We start from the raw sequence: 18,378 nt of genomic DNA, 5'->3' as shown, positions 1-18,378 counted from the left end.
GGACAAGCCTAACTCTGCAACCATCTGTTCATTCTGCTGGGAGAATTTGCGATACAATAACACTACAGAATTAACCCCTTGGGTGTGCTTTTTGTTATAAACTCAAATGACAAAAAGCTGCTGTGAGGACTGCTTCCGTGGGTAAACTTACATAGTTAAGTGACTCGGGAGGATGAATGTGTTGGCAAAGACAAAATGAAGAATCATCCCGACAAGACAGAAGTAGTGAGGAAAAGAGAGAAGGCAGATCTGAATAGCGGTGTTCAATGTGTTCTCAGTGGATTGTACAGTCAAAGCTTGGTTCTCAAATGGCTTAGTTGACAAACAAATTGGCTCCTGTACGCCAAAAAACCAGAAGTAATTCTTCCGGTTTTCGAACGTTTTTTGGTAGCCAAACATCCAACGTGGTTTCTGGTTGAGTGCAGGAAGCTTCTGTAGCCAATCGGAAGCTGCACCTTGGTTTTCGAATGGTTTCAGGAGTCGAACGGACTTCCAGAATGGATTAAGTTTGAGAACCAAGGTTCCACTGTATTCTCCTTGAATAATTTGGAATTGTACCTGGACCCAGGTTTATTCCTGGATACATATGTGGCAGCTGCAGCCAATAATGTTTTTCTCCAGTTTCATCTTGAAATGTGGCCATTTCTAGGAAAAGCCAAGTCTTGCCCCATTTTCAGTTTGTTCTGGGGCTGGGTTCAGACAAGGCTCAACTACTCATGAAACTTCCTGTTCTCGTGAGGATTTGTGGCCCAGAGGCTGGCACTGCTTCAAAGAGGACAAGTCTTCTCCCTTCCCTGGTTGCACCACCTCTCCCTGGAGAAGTTTGCAAGGCCTGCCTCCTTCTCAGAAATCCTTTGCTCTGTCACAGCAGGCTGAAACCCAAACCCCTTCCTCATCTTCCACAGGTTGAGAAGAAGCACTCTCTGGGTCTTCTTCTTCATCTTTAGATCAAAATCCAAGAGTTCAGAGAGGACCATGAACTGAGGATTCCAAATCAATCCATTTGCAATTGGTTTCCTTTCCTGGCTAGTGTAGATGTCCCCATTACATGGGTTTGGAATTCTAATTCTAAAACACTATGATTCTTCCATTCTAAGTTACTTTAATGCACTCCCAAAGATGCTATTTTGTTGTGTTGGGGGTTTTTTTTAAGTGAATTGTGGCTTCTGTCTTTGACCTACTGGTTTTCTTTTACTTTCTGATCTCTGCTTTCTCTCTGGGGATAGTTCATTGTTTCATTACCAAGCCTTCCCCTGATTTATTAATGTTGTTTCAATTTCTCTTTCATTACCTTCTTTTCTGTAAACTGACTTTTAATCTCTAACCTAAAGGGTTTTTTTGTTTTTCAGAGCCTACAGCACTTTCCAATTATATACTGCTTTTAATCTTCTGGGGGTTTTAAAAAGAAAAAGAAAAAAATCATTAATTATAATGTAAATGTAAGCTTTCCAAATGCTTTGAAAAAACAACAACCCCTGAACATGGGATTCTCCAGTGTTTGCAGTTTCCGGTGTAATGAAATTGCAGCTGTTCCAGCAGACACAGTAATTTTGTTGAGAGCAACATGCTGCTATTCTGCTTCTTTAAATATTTAAAATCACTTTGCAACTATTTCCACAAAGTACACAAGCAAAAAGCAATTGAGCAAAAATAGCAATCATTAAGTCTGGAGATGTGCTAAGCGCAGCAGGTAACAAAAAGTATACAGATTCACACTTCTACTCTTCAGGAAGCAAAGTCTGGGCTTAGCTTTGACAATCAACAAACAGATTTAAAAGGAAGATGAGACATGGGAGGGTTGTGGGGTGAAGGCGAGGGCTGTGCCAACAAACTTCTTATAAAGTCAAAGAAAAGGAGCTAAAGATGAGCTGAAAGTTCTCTCCCCTTCAGTGATTCTTTGGCAATGCCTGAATAAATATTCATCACGGGCACACGTGCTAAACCCTGTCTGTGGTGCCTACCCCTTTACCTCAAATGATGAGACAAGAGACCAGAGTATGGGTTCAAATTGGCCACAACTTTATTGAACTCCAGAAGTGGGAAACTTGGCACAGGCCTTGGCAGGTAACCCTCTCAGCCCGCCTGGCTGAGGATATGCAGGCAGATGAGGCCCGGTGAGAGGGGACTGCAAAGCGCAAACTTAGACAGCATGCCCTTCCACCGACCTCGTCCCGGGAGTTTGACCTACATGCCGCTGCTCTACGGCCAGGGACTCCTGCTTTTTGCCCTTTAATGGGCCCTGCAAGCGCCACCGCATGGGGAGGGAGCATGAATGCACCCCTCCCAACTTGATGTTAGACTAAAGGATACCTTGCCAAGGCCTAAAAACCACCCAAGTTGTGACAAAATGCTACGGGGAAGGCGAAACCTTCCAATGCAGGGAAAATTCCTTCCCGGTTCTGAATACAGCAACCATCTTAAGACCTCAGCAGTGCCCACTGACCTGGAAGGCAAAATATTAGCCTGTGAGGAAAGAATCATTAAATTGAAGATTGCTGACCTAGAATGAAATTATGGAGGCAAGAAATTATTAATTTGTGGAAGGGTGGGTGGGTGATCCTGGAAGGAAGAACAGCAAAAGAGGCTTCAGCAACGGAGTCATCCTCTTTTCTTTTGGCCTTAGGCCCACCCCTGGCCGGCTGTCCATTGTCCTTCCTGGCCAAGGGCGGGTCAAAGGCCGGCTCAAGCAGGTGGGTGGCACCTGCCCAGGTGAGCCCTGCTCGGTGCCACAAACCCCGCCCACCTGTGGGGAAGGAAGGGTGAATATTGTTGCCTTTTCTTGATCTTCACAGGCTTCATTTGCCCTTTGTCACAAATGACGCCCCCCCCCTTCCAGGAGTTCAGGGGCGCTCTCCCTTCAGAGATATCCTCCAATCCACGTAGGGTGATGTTGAGAAAATTGACAAGGTGGCAAAACTAGGACACTCATCTCCGTGGACAGTTACTGTGCAGGGCATTGTGTTCTAGATTGCTCCAGTTTGGTATGTGATTCCTTGCATAATCCAGTCTGGAGTTGCATTCTATATGTGGCTCATTGCTCCCCCATAACAGCAACCCTTGTGGTTAATTTAATTTAAAAAATACCCACTTACAAGACATTTGTACTGACAGTAAACATTAGGAAGAACTTCCTGACAGTAAGAGCTGTTTGACAGTGGAATTTGCTGCCAAGGAGTGTGGTGGAGTCTCCTTCTTTGGAGGTCTTTAAGCAGAGGCTTGACAACCATATGTCAGGAGTGCTCTGGTGGTGTTTCCTGCTTGGCAGGGGGTTGGACTCGATGGCCCTTGTGGTCTCTTCCAACTCTATGATTCTATGGTTCTATGATTCTAAACACAGAACAAAAGTAAAATATTTAAGCATTTAATTTGCCTTGTTTTTATCAAAGTAGGTGAGAGATTGTGTATATCAAAACAACTACTGTACAATTACTGCTTATATGGTTTACTTGAACCCACAGGGACACAGGTAAGAAACATTTCCATGAACAGAAGGATGGAGGATGTGCGCATTATAAGAAACCAAGTTTGTGTTCAACCAAAAGATGAGGATCCCCGATTCCTTCACTCTCTGCCGGGTCGTTCAGAATATCCTCAAAACCAGTGCAGTCACAGTTGCCTTTCCAGATATCCAGGGACAAGTTAGAACTAGGAAGGAAAGGAAGACGCTGGAGCAGCTTCACTGCTTGGAATTCCATCTGCAGCTTCAGCGGTGCATGCAGCCCCGGAATATTTCTCAGAGTAGAAAAATTCATCTTATCTTGATTTAGCAACAACAACAAAATTATCCGGTGTGTCCAAAGGATGAACAGGGAAAAGTTTGCTCTTCACATTTGTAAAGCCTCTATTTATCACATCACAGCTTTCAAATGCTTCAGCAGCTGACAAATCAGAAACCGGAATACAGTCCTTCAGCTGAGATCCAAACGCTCTGGAATTTGCCTCAACCTGTGTTTTTGTATAAAAAAAAGAAGGGGGGAAAGGACAGTCGTCAAGGACAATGGGAGATGTAGTGAAGCAACCCCTGTAGGAAGGCCCCCAGCCCCAAACCCACCTTATCAGTGTATGCCTTTTTTCAGAAATGCACCGAGAGCATTAACAACTTGTAGGGTGTTCTCCCCGCCCCATGCAAAGGTTCCCTTCCTCTTACCTGGTCTTTTGGGCGGAGGCTTGGGCAGCAGCCACAGTGGTGCACGATCGAGATCCTGCAAGAAAGAAGGGATCTTTGAAGCACTGCTTCTTGGGCTCGAATCCTGTTGGCTGCTTTTGCAGTGGCATCTGGGTGGCCCCTGGGAGAAGAGGAGGCTGGACCAGACGGGACCTTGGCCTGATCCTGCAGGCCCTTCTGGTGTGTTTCCTAGGGCCCCCCTCCCCCCTGTCCCATTACCTCAGGGGCGAGAGGCCGTTTTTTGGGCTCCAGTCCCTCCCGGAATGTGGCGGTTCCACAGCTAAACTTTTCCCTCGCTGCAAAACAAACAGAGACATCATCAGGCGACTGGCCCCCAGCCACGCTAGCCCCAGTCTGGGGCAGGAGGGTGGGGGACCTGGGAGGGGGCATTTCCTCCTACCTGATCTTATAAGGGCTCCCCATTTCCCCACCGTATAGGCGTCCGACCGGCCTAGCACAGAAGCAACAGCCAAAGTCTCCTCCCTCTCAGAAATCACCCAAGAAGCTGTTTTAATGGGAGGAAACTTTGGCTGCTGCTTCTGTGCCAAACCGGGCTGGGATGGAGCCAAGCCCGTATGGAGAAGGGGCAGTGGGGACGCGCCACTAGGGACATCAGCCGGGAACCGCCGGGATGTTGTCTGGGTCTTCATCCTGGGAGCCTGCGCTGGAGCCTCATCCCTGGAGGCGTGGCCCTGTGGAGGAAGAGGGACATCACATGAGAATGGAAGCCACAGGTGGGGAGAGTGTTTCTAGGACTCCCAAAACATGTTTCACAAGGATCCCTTCGTTCCCTCTGCCCTGGTACCTGATGTTCGCCGCGTCTCTCCAGGGATTTGGCCAGAACAAAATACGTGTTGGGGAAAGGCTCCCACACTGCAAAGAAAAAAGAAACATGAGCAGGCGCCTGGCTCCCTGCCATGCTAGCCCTAGTCTGGGGCATGAGGGTGGGGGACAAGGGAAGGGAGAATTCCTAGAATATGGGGCACTCAGTTGGCATTTCCACTTACCTGAGCTGGGAGCCTTTCCCCCTTTGCTCTGGCCGGCCTCTCGCCTAAGGAAGAAAGAAGCTCAGTTAGTCTGATTGGCTGGAGGAGTTCCAGATAAATATATAGGTATATCTATTTCATTCTAAGGTTCATTATGGTAACTGAGACCACCAGCTGAGCTTGGCTAGAATCTCAGGAAGGACATTTGCATGGGATAATGGAATTAATGGAATTAGAGAATGGAATTAGAGAATAAGATGGGCTAAGAAGGCAAGGAGAGCCACTTCTTCCCCTGGTCCAGTTCCACACACCATTTCTGCTTCTGACTGAAGGAAGGAATGACCGGGGGGGGGGGGATTCTGGGACTGATCTCCACAGAAGCATTCCCCACAAGAACCAAATTATCCAATGGACAGAGCAGGCAGCAGCCTATGGGCCAGGCAACAACGGATCAGAATACTATTTGTTTTGCTTATTAATTATTGTTGGTTGGTAAAATAAAAAAATGTATCAGGATATGATTTGCAAGGAGCCCAGGGATATTTTGACTGCCTAGGGGTCTCCACAGGTTTTAATCTGGAACTGTGCCCAACCAAGGGCCAACTTTGGCTCTCAAATGTCAAGGGCGCCCTGTAGGCAGAGCCATAGCTGGGTGATCTTGCGCCCCTGGAGAACCATCCAGATTGCACCCCCTAGCCACGGACAAATGAGCTCTTCTTTCTGCCTCTCCTCCAACCCTCCACCCTTTCAATTCACGCTCTGTTAAAAACCTTTTCTTATGAGGCAATAATCAATACCCCCTACAATTTTATACTCCCTAACTACAGCCCTGCCTGTACAACCCTACAATTTGGCACCCCTTCCTCTTGTTCTTCCGCATTCTTTGGGCCCCCTCTGCCATGTGGGGCCCAGGGTGAGCGCACCAGCCGTGCCATCCTCAGACTGCCCCACCCCTGCCACAGAAGGGCACAGCATACCTGCAGATGTTGGCTTTGGTCGTGGCAAGCTGCTGCTTGGCCGGAGCCTTGACTGGAGCTCCCAAACCACGGCCCTGCGAAGGAAGAAGGACATTTTACTCTCCTGCCATAGGCACCCACTCTAGGGGACAGGGGTCCCGTGGGCCCTCCCCAAAGATTTTCCTCTGGGGCAGATCACCTTTCAGGTTTTCTCTCCCCCCAGCCACATCAGGGGGCGGCCAGCCAGTGGAGGGACCTAGGGGGCAGGTGGGAGGGTGAAGGCTGCTCCCTGCAAGGCCATTTCCACCTGGCCTGGGGGGCGAGGCCCAGACCCACCAGCCAGCCCTACTGAAGAGGCTCCTCCTGAGGCCGGAGGAACATCGCCCAACTATTGTTTTATTGTTTTATTGATTTATTATGCTGTAAACCGCTTTGAGATTTTTATTAAAAATATAAAGCGGTATAGAAATATTAATAAATAAAGATGTGGGAAATGGATTCCCCATTGAATTAACATACCACGATTTCTAATGGTTCCCCACGGCGCCAGAGCAGCTGCTGTGGCCTTCCTTTCTGAGAAGCTGTGAGACAGAAAGGAAAATAAAAACAGAGGAAGTTACCAACCAGTAATTCACAACAGAAAATATGGTCTGGGGACCACAGCTGAGGACCTGCCAAGCTATCAACATCTGTGGACAAGGCAAGCCAGGGAGCCAAGCCACACGCAACAGTGATGGGTGACGCTAATATTATTATTAATGATAATAATAATAATAATGGCACTCCTCTGGGCCATCTACCTTCAGAATTCATTTGCTCATCAGAGTGATGATAAACTCTCTCAGGTCTCTCACTGTCATCTGACAGGCATCCCTCTTGCAGGGCACTATAAGGCTTGCTTGCAAAGCAGCACTTTGTGACATCAGCTGGCAAACAGGGGCCAGGCTGCTGGGTTGTCAGGCAGATGAATTAAGAAAAATACAATCAAGGAAGGGATGCCAAGGGGTCCATCCCCGGGCAATGCCAGAATCCTGCCCACTGCCAGCCCTGGCTGGGCTCCAAACTCTGACCATCTCCTTACCAGCCAGATGCACTGACCCCTTGCAATTCTGCCTGGGCTGGAGAAAGGGGAGCGAGATTTGCTCTCTGTCCCTCAGGACATGGATATGGGACCCACACCATGCAGTCCTGTCAATATGTCAAGCGCCGTCACAGGGAGGAGGGAGGAAGCTTGTTTTCTCCTGCTCCAGAAGCTCTCAGGACCTGAAGCCATGGCTTCAAGCTACAAAAAGGAGATTCCAACTCAACTTCAGGAAAAGCTTTCTGACAGCAAGAGCTGCTTGACAGTGGGGAGAAATCCCTCGGGAGGCAGTAGACTCTCCTTCCTTGGAGGTTTTTCAGCAGAGGTGGGATAACCATCTGCCATCTGCCATGGATGCTTTAGCTGAGATTCTTGCATTGCAGGTGGTTGGACTAGATGACCCTTGGGTCCCTCCCAATTCTACAATTCTATAATCTTATGGGGTTCCAGGTTCTCACCTTTGCGAAACTCAGCCATAGTTGTAGAAAGAGTGCAGTGTCCTTTCAGGCTATTAGAGCCTGAATGTTGGGGGGAGGCAGTTGAGAGTTGGCTGAGAGCGGTGGGTTCTAGAAGGGGCGGCGCGGCTTCCGATTGGCTGCAGGAGCTTCCTGCACTTAGAAGGAAGCCATGTCGGACTCACTCATAATTATTTTATTGGTTGAATTTATATTGCACCCTTTCTCCCGAAGGAGGCCAGAATGACATGGGATGTGAGTCTATTCTTGGCAGTTTCCCGTAGCTATGACACAGCTGAGGCGCAACTGGGAACATTGTGTGAATAAAAACCACTGACTTAAAAGTGCCAAAACTTACCTGCTTCTTTAGAGGGCTGTCAAAGGCTACTAGCCACAAATGCTGTGCTCTGCCTGCAAAGTTGGCTTCTGGTTTCTGGAAATCACTCGAGGTGAGAGTGCTCCTGCTGTGGCATAGGAAGGGGCGTGTGGTGGGTGTGGGAGTTATTTTTTTCCAAAAACACATATTCTTGCCATTTTGTCACCCCCCTCAGTGATGACACCTGGGCGGACCGCACCCCCCTTCCTGCGCCATTTCTTGTGGGTCTTCCTGAAGTCATGGGCCCTCAGCCAGTGCCCCATCAGCCATATATCTGGAGCGTATAATTATAACGTTATACCAACTATTTAATTTGGTTTCCAGGTCAAGTTCAAAGCTGTAGTGTTGCTTTTAAAAAACCCTAAATCAGGCATAGGCAAACTCGGCCCTCCAGATGTTTTGGGACTACAACTCCCATCATCCCTAGCTAACAGGACCAGTGGTCAGGGATGATGGGAATTGTAGTCCTGAAACATCTGGAGGGCGAGTTTGCCTTTGCCTGCCCTAAATTAAGGATAGCTATTGTGATGCTGGCCAGATGTATTTGAACTCCAAGTCCCATCAGTCCCAGCCACATGGCCAACTCTCAGGAATTATGGGAACTGTAGTCCCATGTAGTCTGGACATGACCCATGTTTTTGCCACTTCTGCCCCCTAAATGATCGGGGACCAGAATATGTCAAATGTTACCTTCTCTCACATGTGCTTACCTGGACAGCTGGAAGTTCATCTGAGGGTCTTCTGAAGAGGACAGGGCTTTTGCTAGAGCAGTACCAAGACATTCTCAGCAATGTCTACACTGGTTTGGTCACGTCCAAAGAATGGAAGATGGCAAGATCCCCACAGACGTGCTCTATAAGAAGTTAGCTTCAGGCACCAGGCCCTTTGGCAGACCAACTCTGCATTACATTAACCCTGCTGTGTGGGAATCCCTTGCAGACGACTGCAATGCCTGGAGACAGACACAGACAGGTCGTGCAGCCATAGCCGTGACCAGAGGAGGAATCACTGCTGGGAGGCATTCAGAGAGAAGAAATCCCATGGTGCATCTGCAGCAGCACAACTGGACGCCTTCACCTGCCCCCAAACACATCTCACCTGTATCAGTCTCTACAGCCACAGCCGGCACTGCAAGCTTCTAACAGTTTGACTTTGCCCCAGAAGGTGCTGTCCTCTCTTGTCTCCAAGACAGATGCCAACAGCCACGATGTTCTGAACAAGATCAAGTTCAACCCTCCTCTGCTGGCTTCATGACATGAAGCTTACAAGTGCTTTTAGGGGATACTTGGTTCTGCCAAATATTTATACTGTTTATCTTAAAACATAGGTAAAGGTAAAGGGACCCCTGACAGTTAAGTCCAGTCGGAACGACTCTGGGGCTGTGGTGCTCATCTCGCTTTACTGGCCGAGGGAGCCGACGTTTGTCCTCAGAGAGTTTTTCCGGGTCATGTGGCCAGCATGACTAAGCCGCTTCTAGTGAAACCAGAGCAGCGCACGGAAACGCCGTTTACCTTCCCGCTGGAGCGGTACCTATTTATCTACTTGCACTTTGACGTGCTTTTGAACTGCTAGGTTGGCAGAAGCTGGGACCGGACAACGGGAGCTCACCCCGTCGTGGGGATTCGAATCACCGACCTTCTGATCGGCAAGTCCTAGGCTCTGTGTTTTAGACCACAGCGCCACCCACGTCCCATCTTGAAACATACCAGCAAATTAAATGCACTCCCGAAGATGTTATACGATTGCAATAAAATATCTTCTTTCAGTTTGTCCTCCTGACCCCAACTTTTTTCTTTTTTCTTTTTTGCCTACTTGGCATTAGCATAATAAATAAGTACCTTCATTGATCTGTACATCAGTATTTCCAGGAGAGAACTTATGCAGGAATGTCATCAGTTACTCCCTCTCCTTTTAAAATCTTGCAAGGTTTTCCTCTACCACAACTATGTTCAGAGAGTGACACCCAGTGGCTGCCAGCTTCTATGACACTTAAACATAGATCTAATTTATTGAGTTCCATCTTAATGCATCCATTTTCATCTCAAGGCAACCTAGCTAAATGTTTGTCATCATTAATATCGCATGTAATTGCAACATATAGGACTTGCCAGGGGGAATAGTACCTTCATTCTGTCATTTAGTTATTATTTAGTGTTTTACACTTTTATATCTTACCTGTCAAGCCATCTATATCCCAGACCGTTGGAATAAAGCAATAAAACCAAACAGCAAAATAATAACTAGACAACAGAGAATAAAACAGCAGATAGCAGCATAAAAACACAATAGGGGTTAAAATTGTTTTAAAAATAGGAGGAAGAAAGTTCTTCATCTGGTGCTTGACCTCATAGAATTGTAGAAGGGACTCTGAGTGCCATCTAGTCCAACCCCCTGCAATGCAGGAATCTCAATAAATGGGTCCCCCTCCAGTTTGAAACCATACTGGACCCTGCTTAGCTTTGCAAATGTGCTAGCCATTTTTACTGCTGCACCTGACACCAGGTAAGTTTCCCTGAGCAGGGTATTCATGAACCAGCATGACAGCCAAGAAACTACACCCTGCAGTTGTTACCTGCTTCACCACAGATGATGAGGGCACCTGGAGAAGGCATGCCAAAACTCACCTGAACTGACATTGGAATGGAAATAGGCATTCCTTCAGGTGCCCAGGCATACAGGGGTATGAAGGTAGCAGATGTTCCCGGTGACTGGTCCCAGTTAATAGCCTGCTAGCTGTAGTTTGAGCTAAATGTAGTTTTTGTCCTTTTTTATTAGTTTTTAAATATATATATATATATAAACATACAACAAAAAACAATTCAAGATTCAAATAGCAAGATTACTCTGAATCTCTTGACTTCCCCATCCCTTCCATGGGTCCTACTGATAATATTTACAACTGCATACAGTGGTACCTCGGGTTACAGACGCTTCAGATTACAGACACTTCAGGTTACAGACTCAGCTAACCCAGAAATAGTACCTCATGTTAAGAACTTTGCTTCAGGATGAGAACAGCAATCGTGGAGCGGCAGCAGCGGGAGGCCCCATTAGCTAAAGTGGTACCTCAGGTTAGAAACAGTTTCAGTTTAAGAACAGACCTCCAGAACGAATTAAGTTCTTAACCCGTGGTACCACTGCATCAATGTTTATCCAAATTTTATCCTTCCAAATTATCCATACTTTCCATTACTTTACGAGTGTGATTAAAATCCTGCTGTTGTTTTAATCTTACAATGGTCTTATAATGGTCTCAACGTTTACAATGGTCTCATAAATAAATTATAAACTTTTCCCATTCTTTTCTTAAAGTTCTTGTCTTCTTGATTTCTGAGCTTCCATGTTAATTTTGCCATTTCAGCACAGTCCATCAACCCGATTTGCCATTCTTCTTTGGCTGCGGTTATTTCTTCCTTCTGTCTCTGGGCTAATAGCATCCGTGCGGCTGTTGTCACATACATAAGCAATCTTTTCTGGTCCTTTGGTATCTCAGTACCTGTAATTCCTAATAGAAAGTCTTCTGTTTTTTAAAAAACAAAATTGTTAATATAGTTTTCGAATAGTGTCCAAAGGTTACCCAATTTGCAACATAGCCCAAGTAAATGTTTCCAAAGCGAAAATAGGCCACTCCATAGGAATATCTTGAGTCTATAATCACTCCTGCTCTATAAAAAAAGCTATATCAGCAGTGGAGCAAGCTGATTGGGCGCCTGGGGCAGCATATGTGCCCTGTGCCCAGGGGTGGGGCCAGCTGCCCGCAGGGGCGGGGCCAGTTGCTGGCGGGGCGGGGCAAGCCAGCAGGATGCTCCACAGGGCTTCCGAGGAGTCTGCCTGCCTCCTCCCACTCAGCCGCCCTACAGCTGGGGGGGGGGAGGAGGCAGCAGGCAGATCGTTTGGGGCAGCGTGGAGACTGTGGGTGCCCAAGCCACCACGTCAGTCCCAGGAGAGTCGTGTGGCTCAGAAGAAGAAGAAGAAGAGTTTGGATTTGTTATCCCACTTTATCACTACCCGAAGGAGTCTCAAAAAGGGACATGGGTGGCGCTGTGGGCTAAACCACAGAGCCTAGGACTTGCCGATCAGAAGGTCGGCTGTTCGAATCCCCATGACAGGGTGAGCTCCCGTTGCTTGGTCCCAGCTCCTGCCAACCTAGCAGTTCGAAAGCGCGTCGAAGTGCAAGTAGATAAAGAGGTACCGCTCCGGCAGGAAGGTAAACGGCGTCTGTCTGGGTTAGAAATTCAAGTGACCATATTCAGGGGTGGACTTAGGTAATTTGGTATCCCGAGCAAGGACAAAATTTGGCGCCCCCTAAATATTTCCTAAAAGGGACGCGGGTGGCGCTGTGGGTTAAACCACAGAGCTTAGGACTTGCCGATCAGAAGGTTGGTAGTTCGAATCCCCGCGACGGGGTGAGCTCCCGTTGCACGGTCCCTGCTCCTGCCAACCTAGCAGTTCGAAAGCACGTCAAAGTGCAAGTAGATAAAAAGGTACCACTCCCACAGGAAGGTAAACGGCGTTTCCGTACGCTGCTCTGGTTCACCAGAAGCGGCTTAGTCATGCTGGCCACATGACCTGGAAGCTGTACACTGTATCCCTCAGCCTATAGAGCAAGATGAGCGCCGCAACCCCAAAGTCGGCCATGACTGGACCTAATGGTCAGGTGTCCCTTTACCTTTAAGGAGTCTCAAAGCGTCTAACATTCTCCTTTCCCTTCCTCCCCCACAACTAACACTCTGTGAGGTGAGTGGGGCTGAGAGACTTCAGAGAAGTGTGACTAGCCCAAGGTCACCCAGCAGCTGCATGTGGAGGAGCAGGGAAGCGAACCCAGTTCACCAGATTACGAGTCCACGGCTCTTAACCACTACACCACACTCCCTTCAGTGGTGACACCCAGGGTGGCCCGCCCCCACCGCAGCCCCTTCCTCTGTCCCTGGTCTATATGTGTATATCACTAGAAGGAGAGAGTTGGGTTGGGATCTTTAAACTAACTCACCCAGACTTGCGCTTCACAGGTCTGAGCAGTTTCCCACTTGTCTCTCAATTTCTAGCCATGGGTCCAAGCAGTCTGGTCTTTGCCCCTCTGCTTTCCCTGGGAAAATCCGCTCTTCAGCGATAAATCAGAGCAATCATCAATCCAGAGAAAACCTGTCTGGCGTTTGCTCCGATTCAACCGTAAAGATTGGGTTTCCTCGGGGGAAAGAGGCAGGGCACAGGCAAGTTTGGAAGACCCCCTTAGAGTCACTGACAGTATGGATGATAACAGAAGAGGGAAAGGAATATGGGGACAACAGGACGATGTCTGTGATATTTCAGTAAACATGGTTTATCACAAAGGTAGGCAGGGGAATCTTATGTAAACTGCTTTGTGGTGGTGTTGTTTTACATTCAAGCAGTGTGTTTATTTTATGAAATAGATGAATTTAATTAATTAATAAAGTGTGTGCTGCTGATCCAGTACAAATCCACCACTAACAGACTTATGTTATGTCAGATTGTATGCCATTTTATACTGGGAATATACAGGGCCTTTGGCACCGGTTTCAACTGGGCCCACAAGGCCGTTTTCCACAAACCATGCTTAGCTGCCCCCACACCCACACACACCTGATGTCACAATGTAGTGTCAGGTGTGAGGCAGCTAGACAGACAGATTGGTGGATCAGTTGCAGTGTTATCTGTTCGTTTATTATTTATAAAAGCATATCAGTACTACTGTATTAGGGCGGTGTGCAATGTAATACAGATCTGTGTGGAATCACATTGTGCACAAGGTTGGGAAGGAATTGGTTTTTTGTAAACAGATTTTGTTCATCCTGTCTATTGTAATAAATGTGTTTCTCTCTCTCTCTCTCTCTCTCTCTCTCTGTGTGTGTGTGTGTGTGTGTAGTGTATAAATTTTAGCCACTAGAGGGTGCTGTTAACTTACTTGTCTTTCAGTTGAAATGGCAGTTAGTTATTTAGGTTTTTAAACTGTTGTTACCTTGCCTTCCTTCCTTCCTTCCTTCCTTCCTTCCTTCCTTCCTTTCTTTCTTTCTTTCTTTCTTTCTTTCTTTCTTTCTTTCTTTCTTTCTTTTAAGGTGCAATAACAGCAGAACAGATTAAAATAATGAACTCAGACAGCAGGAGCATTTCTAGATCTCAGAAGGTCTGGGAACTGCATGATCTCTCCTGCCCTCCAACAGGATGATATAAGAGGCTTGCAGTCTGTTGTTCTCTTCATAGAGAACCGTTTGCCGCTGCTTTCGGGTGCTGAAAGCCAAACCTCTTGACTCGTATGACATCTCTCCATAACTACAATTGTTTTCTCAGCTACAGTGGTGCCCCACAAGACGAATGCCTTGCAAGACGGAAAACTCGCTAGACGAAAGAGTTTTCCGTTTTGGAGGTGCTTCACAAAACGAATCTCCTATGGGCTTGCTTTGCAAGACGACAATGTCTTGCGAGTTCCTGCTGGTTTTTTTCCCTCCCCCCCCCCTTTTTCTAAGCCGCTAAGCCGCTTATCAGCTGATCTGATCAGCAGATAAGCCACTAAAAGCCGCTTAATGGCGCTAATCCGCTAATCCGTCAATGGGCTTGCTTTGCAAGATGAAAAAACCGCTAGACGAAGAGAATCACAGAACGGATTCTTTTCGTCTTGCGAGGCACCACTGTATTCAGTCTAGGAGGTCACTGTTTAGGGAAGTTTTTAATATTTAATGCTGTATTGTTTTTAACACTTGATTGGGAGCCACCCAGAGTGGCTGGGGAAACTCAGCCAGATGGGCTGGCTATAAATAATAAATTATTATTATTATTATTATTATTATTATTATTATTATTATTATTACTCTAGAAATAACATTTTCCATAAGCAAGCACATTGACTTGTATCCAGTTGAAGTCATTCTGACAACTGGTCATGCGTAACAGTTTTGGGAGAGGAACGCAGATACTGATGGATGTCTTCCATGCTTGTCAAAATATGATGTTGCACACAGCTCTCAAAAAATAGCATTTTTTATTTAAAACTCCCGTACAATTTAAAGAATAAGTACTGTAATAAAGAAAATAATGAATATGTTATTGATACAATTGAACTATATTAGATCGAGTCTCGATACATTTGAAAATAAAAAGTTTTACTTAGTCTGCTAAGTTTAAACTAATTTAATCCATCCATTTCCTGTCATCTAATTCCATAATAACCTAGGAACAGAAGCATATTTAATCACAATTACCATTTAATTACTAATTCAGACAGTGGCTTTTGTATCTGCTCATTCATTCAAGAGTTACCTAATCAGAAGAGGCAAATTAATTCCAAACCCCGAAAGAATAAGAAGTCTGTAATCCATTCAAGCAAGATTCGTATATGAACCTTGGCTTGTTTCTGGTGGACAGTAAACAAAATAATTGCATGGACGCATTGCCATGTTTAGAACATGAAAAAAAATATGTATTTGCAGCTGTGAAGCTCAGTGACTATGTATCCTGACCCAAAGCATGTTACAAATAAGTTCAAGAGAGTGCAATGGGATTTATCTCCTAATCAAGGTGATATCAAATTCTAGCCTTAGCTTTGTTGGTTTAAGCTGAAGAGTTATAACACTGGGTATCAAAAAGCCCTGTGCAGGCCTAGTGGAATGCACTACACAAGCGAACTAAAACCTGATTTTGTGTGTGTCATACAAATCTGCCTGTGTTCTTGGTTTATTTCTAGATTTGTGCCTATGATTTATTTGAAACAAAAAAACAACAACTAGAACCTGGTCTGCATGTGAGATTCTATCCACATAACACCGGACCTACATTGGCTCCCAGAACGTTTCCGAGCACAATTCAAAGTGTTGGTGTTGACCTTTAAAGCCATAAACGGCCTCGGTCCTGTATACCTGAAGGAGCATCTCCACCCCCATCGTTCAACCTGAGGTCACTGAGGTCCAGCTCTGAGGGCCTTCTGCCGGTTCCCTCCCTGTGAGAAGTGAAGCTACAGGGAACCAGGGAGAGGGCCTTCTTGGTAGTGGTGCCCACTCTGTGGAATGCCCTCCCATCAGATATCAAGGAAATAAACAACTATCTGACTTTTAGAAGACATCTGAAGGCAGCCCTGTTTAAGGAAGTTTTTTATGTTTGATGTTTTATTCAGTTTTAATCTGTTGGGAGCCGCCCAGAGTGGCTGGAGAAACCCAGCCAAATGGGCAGGGTATATTATTATTATTATTATTATTATTAGTCCAACGTGGAGTTTGGATTTGATATCCCGCTTTATCACTACCCGAAGGAGTCTCAAAGCAGCTAACATTCTCCTTTCCCTTTCTCCCCCACAATAAACACTCTTTGAGGTGAGTGGGGCCGAGAAACTTCAAAGAAGTGTGACTAGCCCAAGGTCACCCAGCAGCTGCATGTGGAGGAGCGGAGACGCGAACCCGGTTCACCAGATTACGAGACCACCGCTCTTAACCACTACACCACACTGGCTCTCAACATGGCACCTGCAGATTGGGGGGGGCACAGGGGGAACAGGGTCCTTTTTTTACAATTAATGTGACACACAAAGAAGCCCACAGTGCCAGACCATTGGTACATTTTGTCCAGTTTTATAAATTCCTACTAACAGTGGCTCCAGGGGCAGAAACCGTCTAACCTGCTCCCGACAACTCTTTTGAGCTGGAGATGGCCAAGTTGAACCACGTGACATTTTGTATGTCTAGCACATGCTCTCTGTTAACTTAAAATAGTGCTTTGGATCCTGGGCCCGATATTTGCATTTCACTTAAACAAAAAACTTAGATGTAGGTGTGTCTGAAAGCATCCTATTCCATAACTAAACAAATCAAATTTCTGTTGTTGTTGTTTTACTTTTCATGCTGGATCTTCACAGGCCGTTTGGCTCTTATGTGATTGTAATAGTGGGGCACCCGAATCGTTGCATCACATAATTTTTGACTGTGCTTTTCACTTACCGGCCAGGAGCAAGTTTCTTGCTCAATATCTTAAGGGAATTGCCGATGATACGATTGAAGCCAAACTGAGATATCTACTAATTGATGATGACCCCCTAAAATCACTCATGGTTGCCAGATTCCTGATCAGCGTCCTATCCCTAAAGAAGAGAAACGGTCTCCTGTGTGATTCGGACAACCCCTTTAAACCATGATCTATGTTTTAGGTGATATCACCATTGATATCCCTGATTAATTTATGAGCAGAGGGCGATGTATAGGTTACAAAATTATTGTAATGTATGATGGTGGTTTCTGTTTGTATGATGGTGGTTTTTGTTTTTGTTTTGCTTCGGTTACTGTTTGTCTTTTGTAAGCTTTGGCGATTTTAAATTTGGAGGTTTAAGTATAATATGTCGGTATGGGAAACTGTCGTGTAACGGGCCAATGGCCGTAATAAAGATCAATCCAATCACAGGCCGTTTCTGCTTGCATTTACAGTATAAATGGAATCATGGCTCTTTTTCTCCACCTGTACGTAGCGCACTTCTTCAGGTAAAGTTGGTGCTTCTTTCGGGCCCATTGAGCCATCTGGATAGCCATTAGTAACGCAAAAACTCCAACTGAAGAGAGAGGGAAGAAAAAGACTACTGATCTCCAGGTATCGACAGTGGCATGTCAGAAGAATCATTTCCTACCTAACCACATGAAGAAGACACAAAACATAACATACTTGTTTTAAGCATATGACCAAGTCTTGCCCATCCCTATCTGTGCAGGAATAGCTTCTGGAGGGGGTGTAAAACTTCTTCTTTTTTTAATTGAGTCCAGCAGCTGCAGCTTATCTTCCTCCTTCCTCATGAGTGAGGTTTAGAGATGGGAGGAAGACTCCTGCTGCCAGACATGATCTCGCTTGTTCTGTTTGGGATTCAATTCAGGTCATATCCTACTTTGAGGGGAGTCCTTAACCACAACTTCCTGGTTGACACATTAGGGAAAATGCTGAACCTGGGCATGTGAAGGAACAGCCTGGGTGAAGAAGACATCTGAAGGCAGCTCTGTATGGGGATTTTAAAAAATGTTTAATGCTTTATTATGCTTTTGAATTATGGTGCTGGAGGAGATTATTGAGAGTCCCATGGACTGCAAGAAGATCCAACCCATCCATTCTGAAGGAAATCAGCCCCGAGTGCTCACTGGAAGGACAGATCCTGAAGCTGTGGCTCCAATACTTTGGCCATCTAATGAGAGGGAAAGACTCCCTGGAAAAGACCCTGATGTTGGGAAAGATTGAGGGCACAAGGAGAAGGGGACGGCAGAGGACGAGATGGTTGGACGGTGTTCTTGAGGCTACCAGCATGAGTTTGACCAAACTGTGGGAGGAATGCGAGACAGGAGTGCCTGGCATGCTCTGGTCCATGGGGTCACGAAGAGTCGGACA

At 46.2% G+C, this 18,378-nt stretch overlaps 2 protein-coding genes across 2 annotated transcripts in view; both read right to left on the bottom strand.

Annotated features, from left to right (window-relative positions):
* Positions 1–4,038: 4,038 nt before the first annotated feature.
* On the bottom strand, positions 4,039–6,134 carry LOC308571363 (uncharacterized protein). Its single transcript, XM_081167015.1, has 5 exons — positions 6,129–6,134; positions 5,173–5,216; positions 4,971–5,038; positions 4,385–4,857; positions 4,039–4,286 (listed from the first exon to the last, which is right to left on the bottom strand). The coding sequence occupies exons 4-5, from the start codon at positions 4,813–4,815 to the stop codon at positions 4,073–4,075; spliced, it is 645 nt and encodes a 214-aa protein (XP_081023141.1). The 5' UTR covers positions 4,816–4,857; positions 4,971–5,038; positions 5,173–5,216; positions 6,129–6,134; the 3' UTR covers positions 4,039–4,072.
* An 11,288-nt stretch (positions 6,135–17,422) lies between these two features.
* The window catches only part of TECRL (trans-2,3-enoyl-CoA reductase like), a 35,904-nt gene continuing 34,948 nt past the window's right edge, over positions 17,423–18,378 (bottom strand). Inside the window, exon 12 of the mRNA XM_081166747.1 lies at positions 17,423–17,560. Coding sequence (XP_081022873.1) covers positions 17,433–17,560 — 128 coding nt within the window. The 3' untranslated portion in view covers positions 17,423–17,432. The remainder of the gene's footprint in view (positions 17,561–18,378) is intronic.

This window comes from Podarcis bocagei (assembly GCF_964188305.1).
Source record: "Podarcis bocagei genome assembly, chromosome: 13".
NCBI lineage: Eukaryota > Metazoa > Chordata > Lepidosauria > Squamata > Lacertidae > Podarcis > Podarcis bocagei.
The sequence above is the reverse complement of the archived record's forward strand: the minus strand, read 5'-3'. Positions and strand labels throughout refer to the sequence as shown.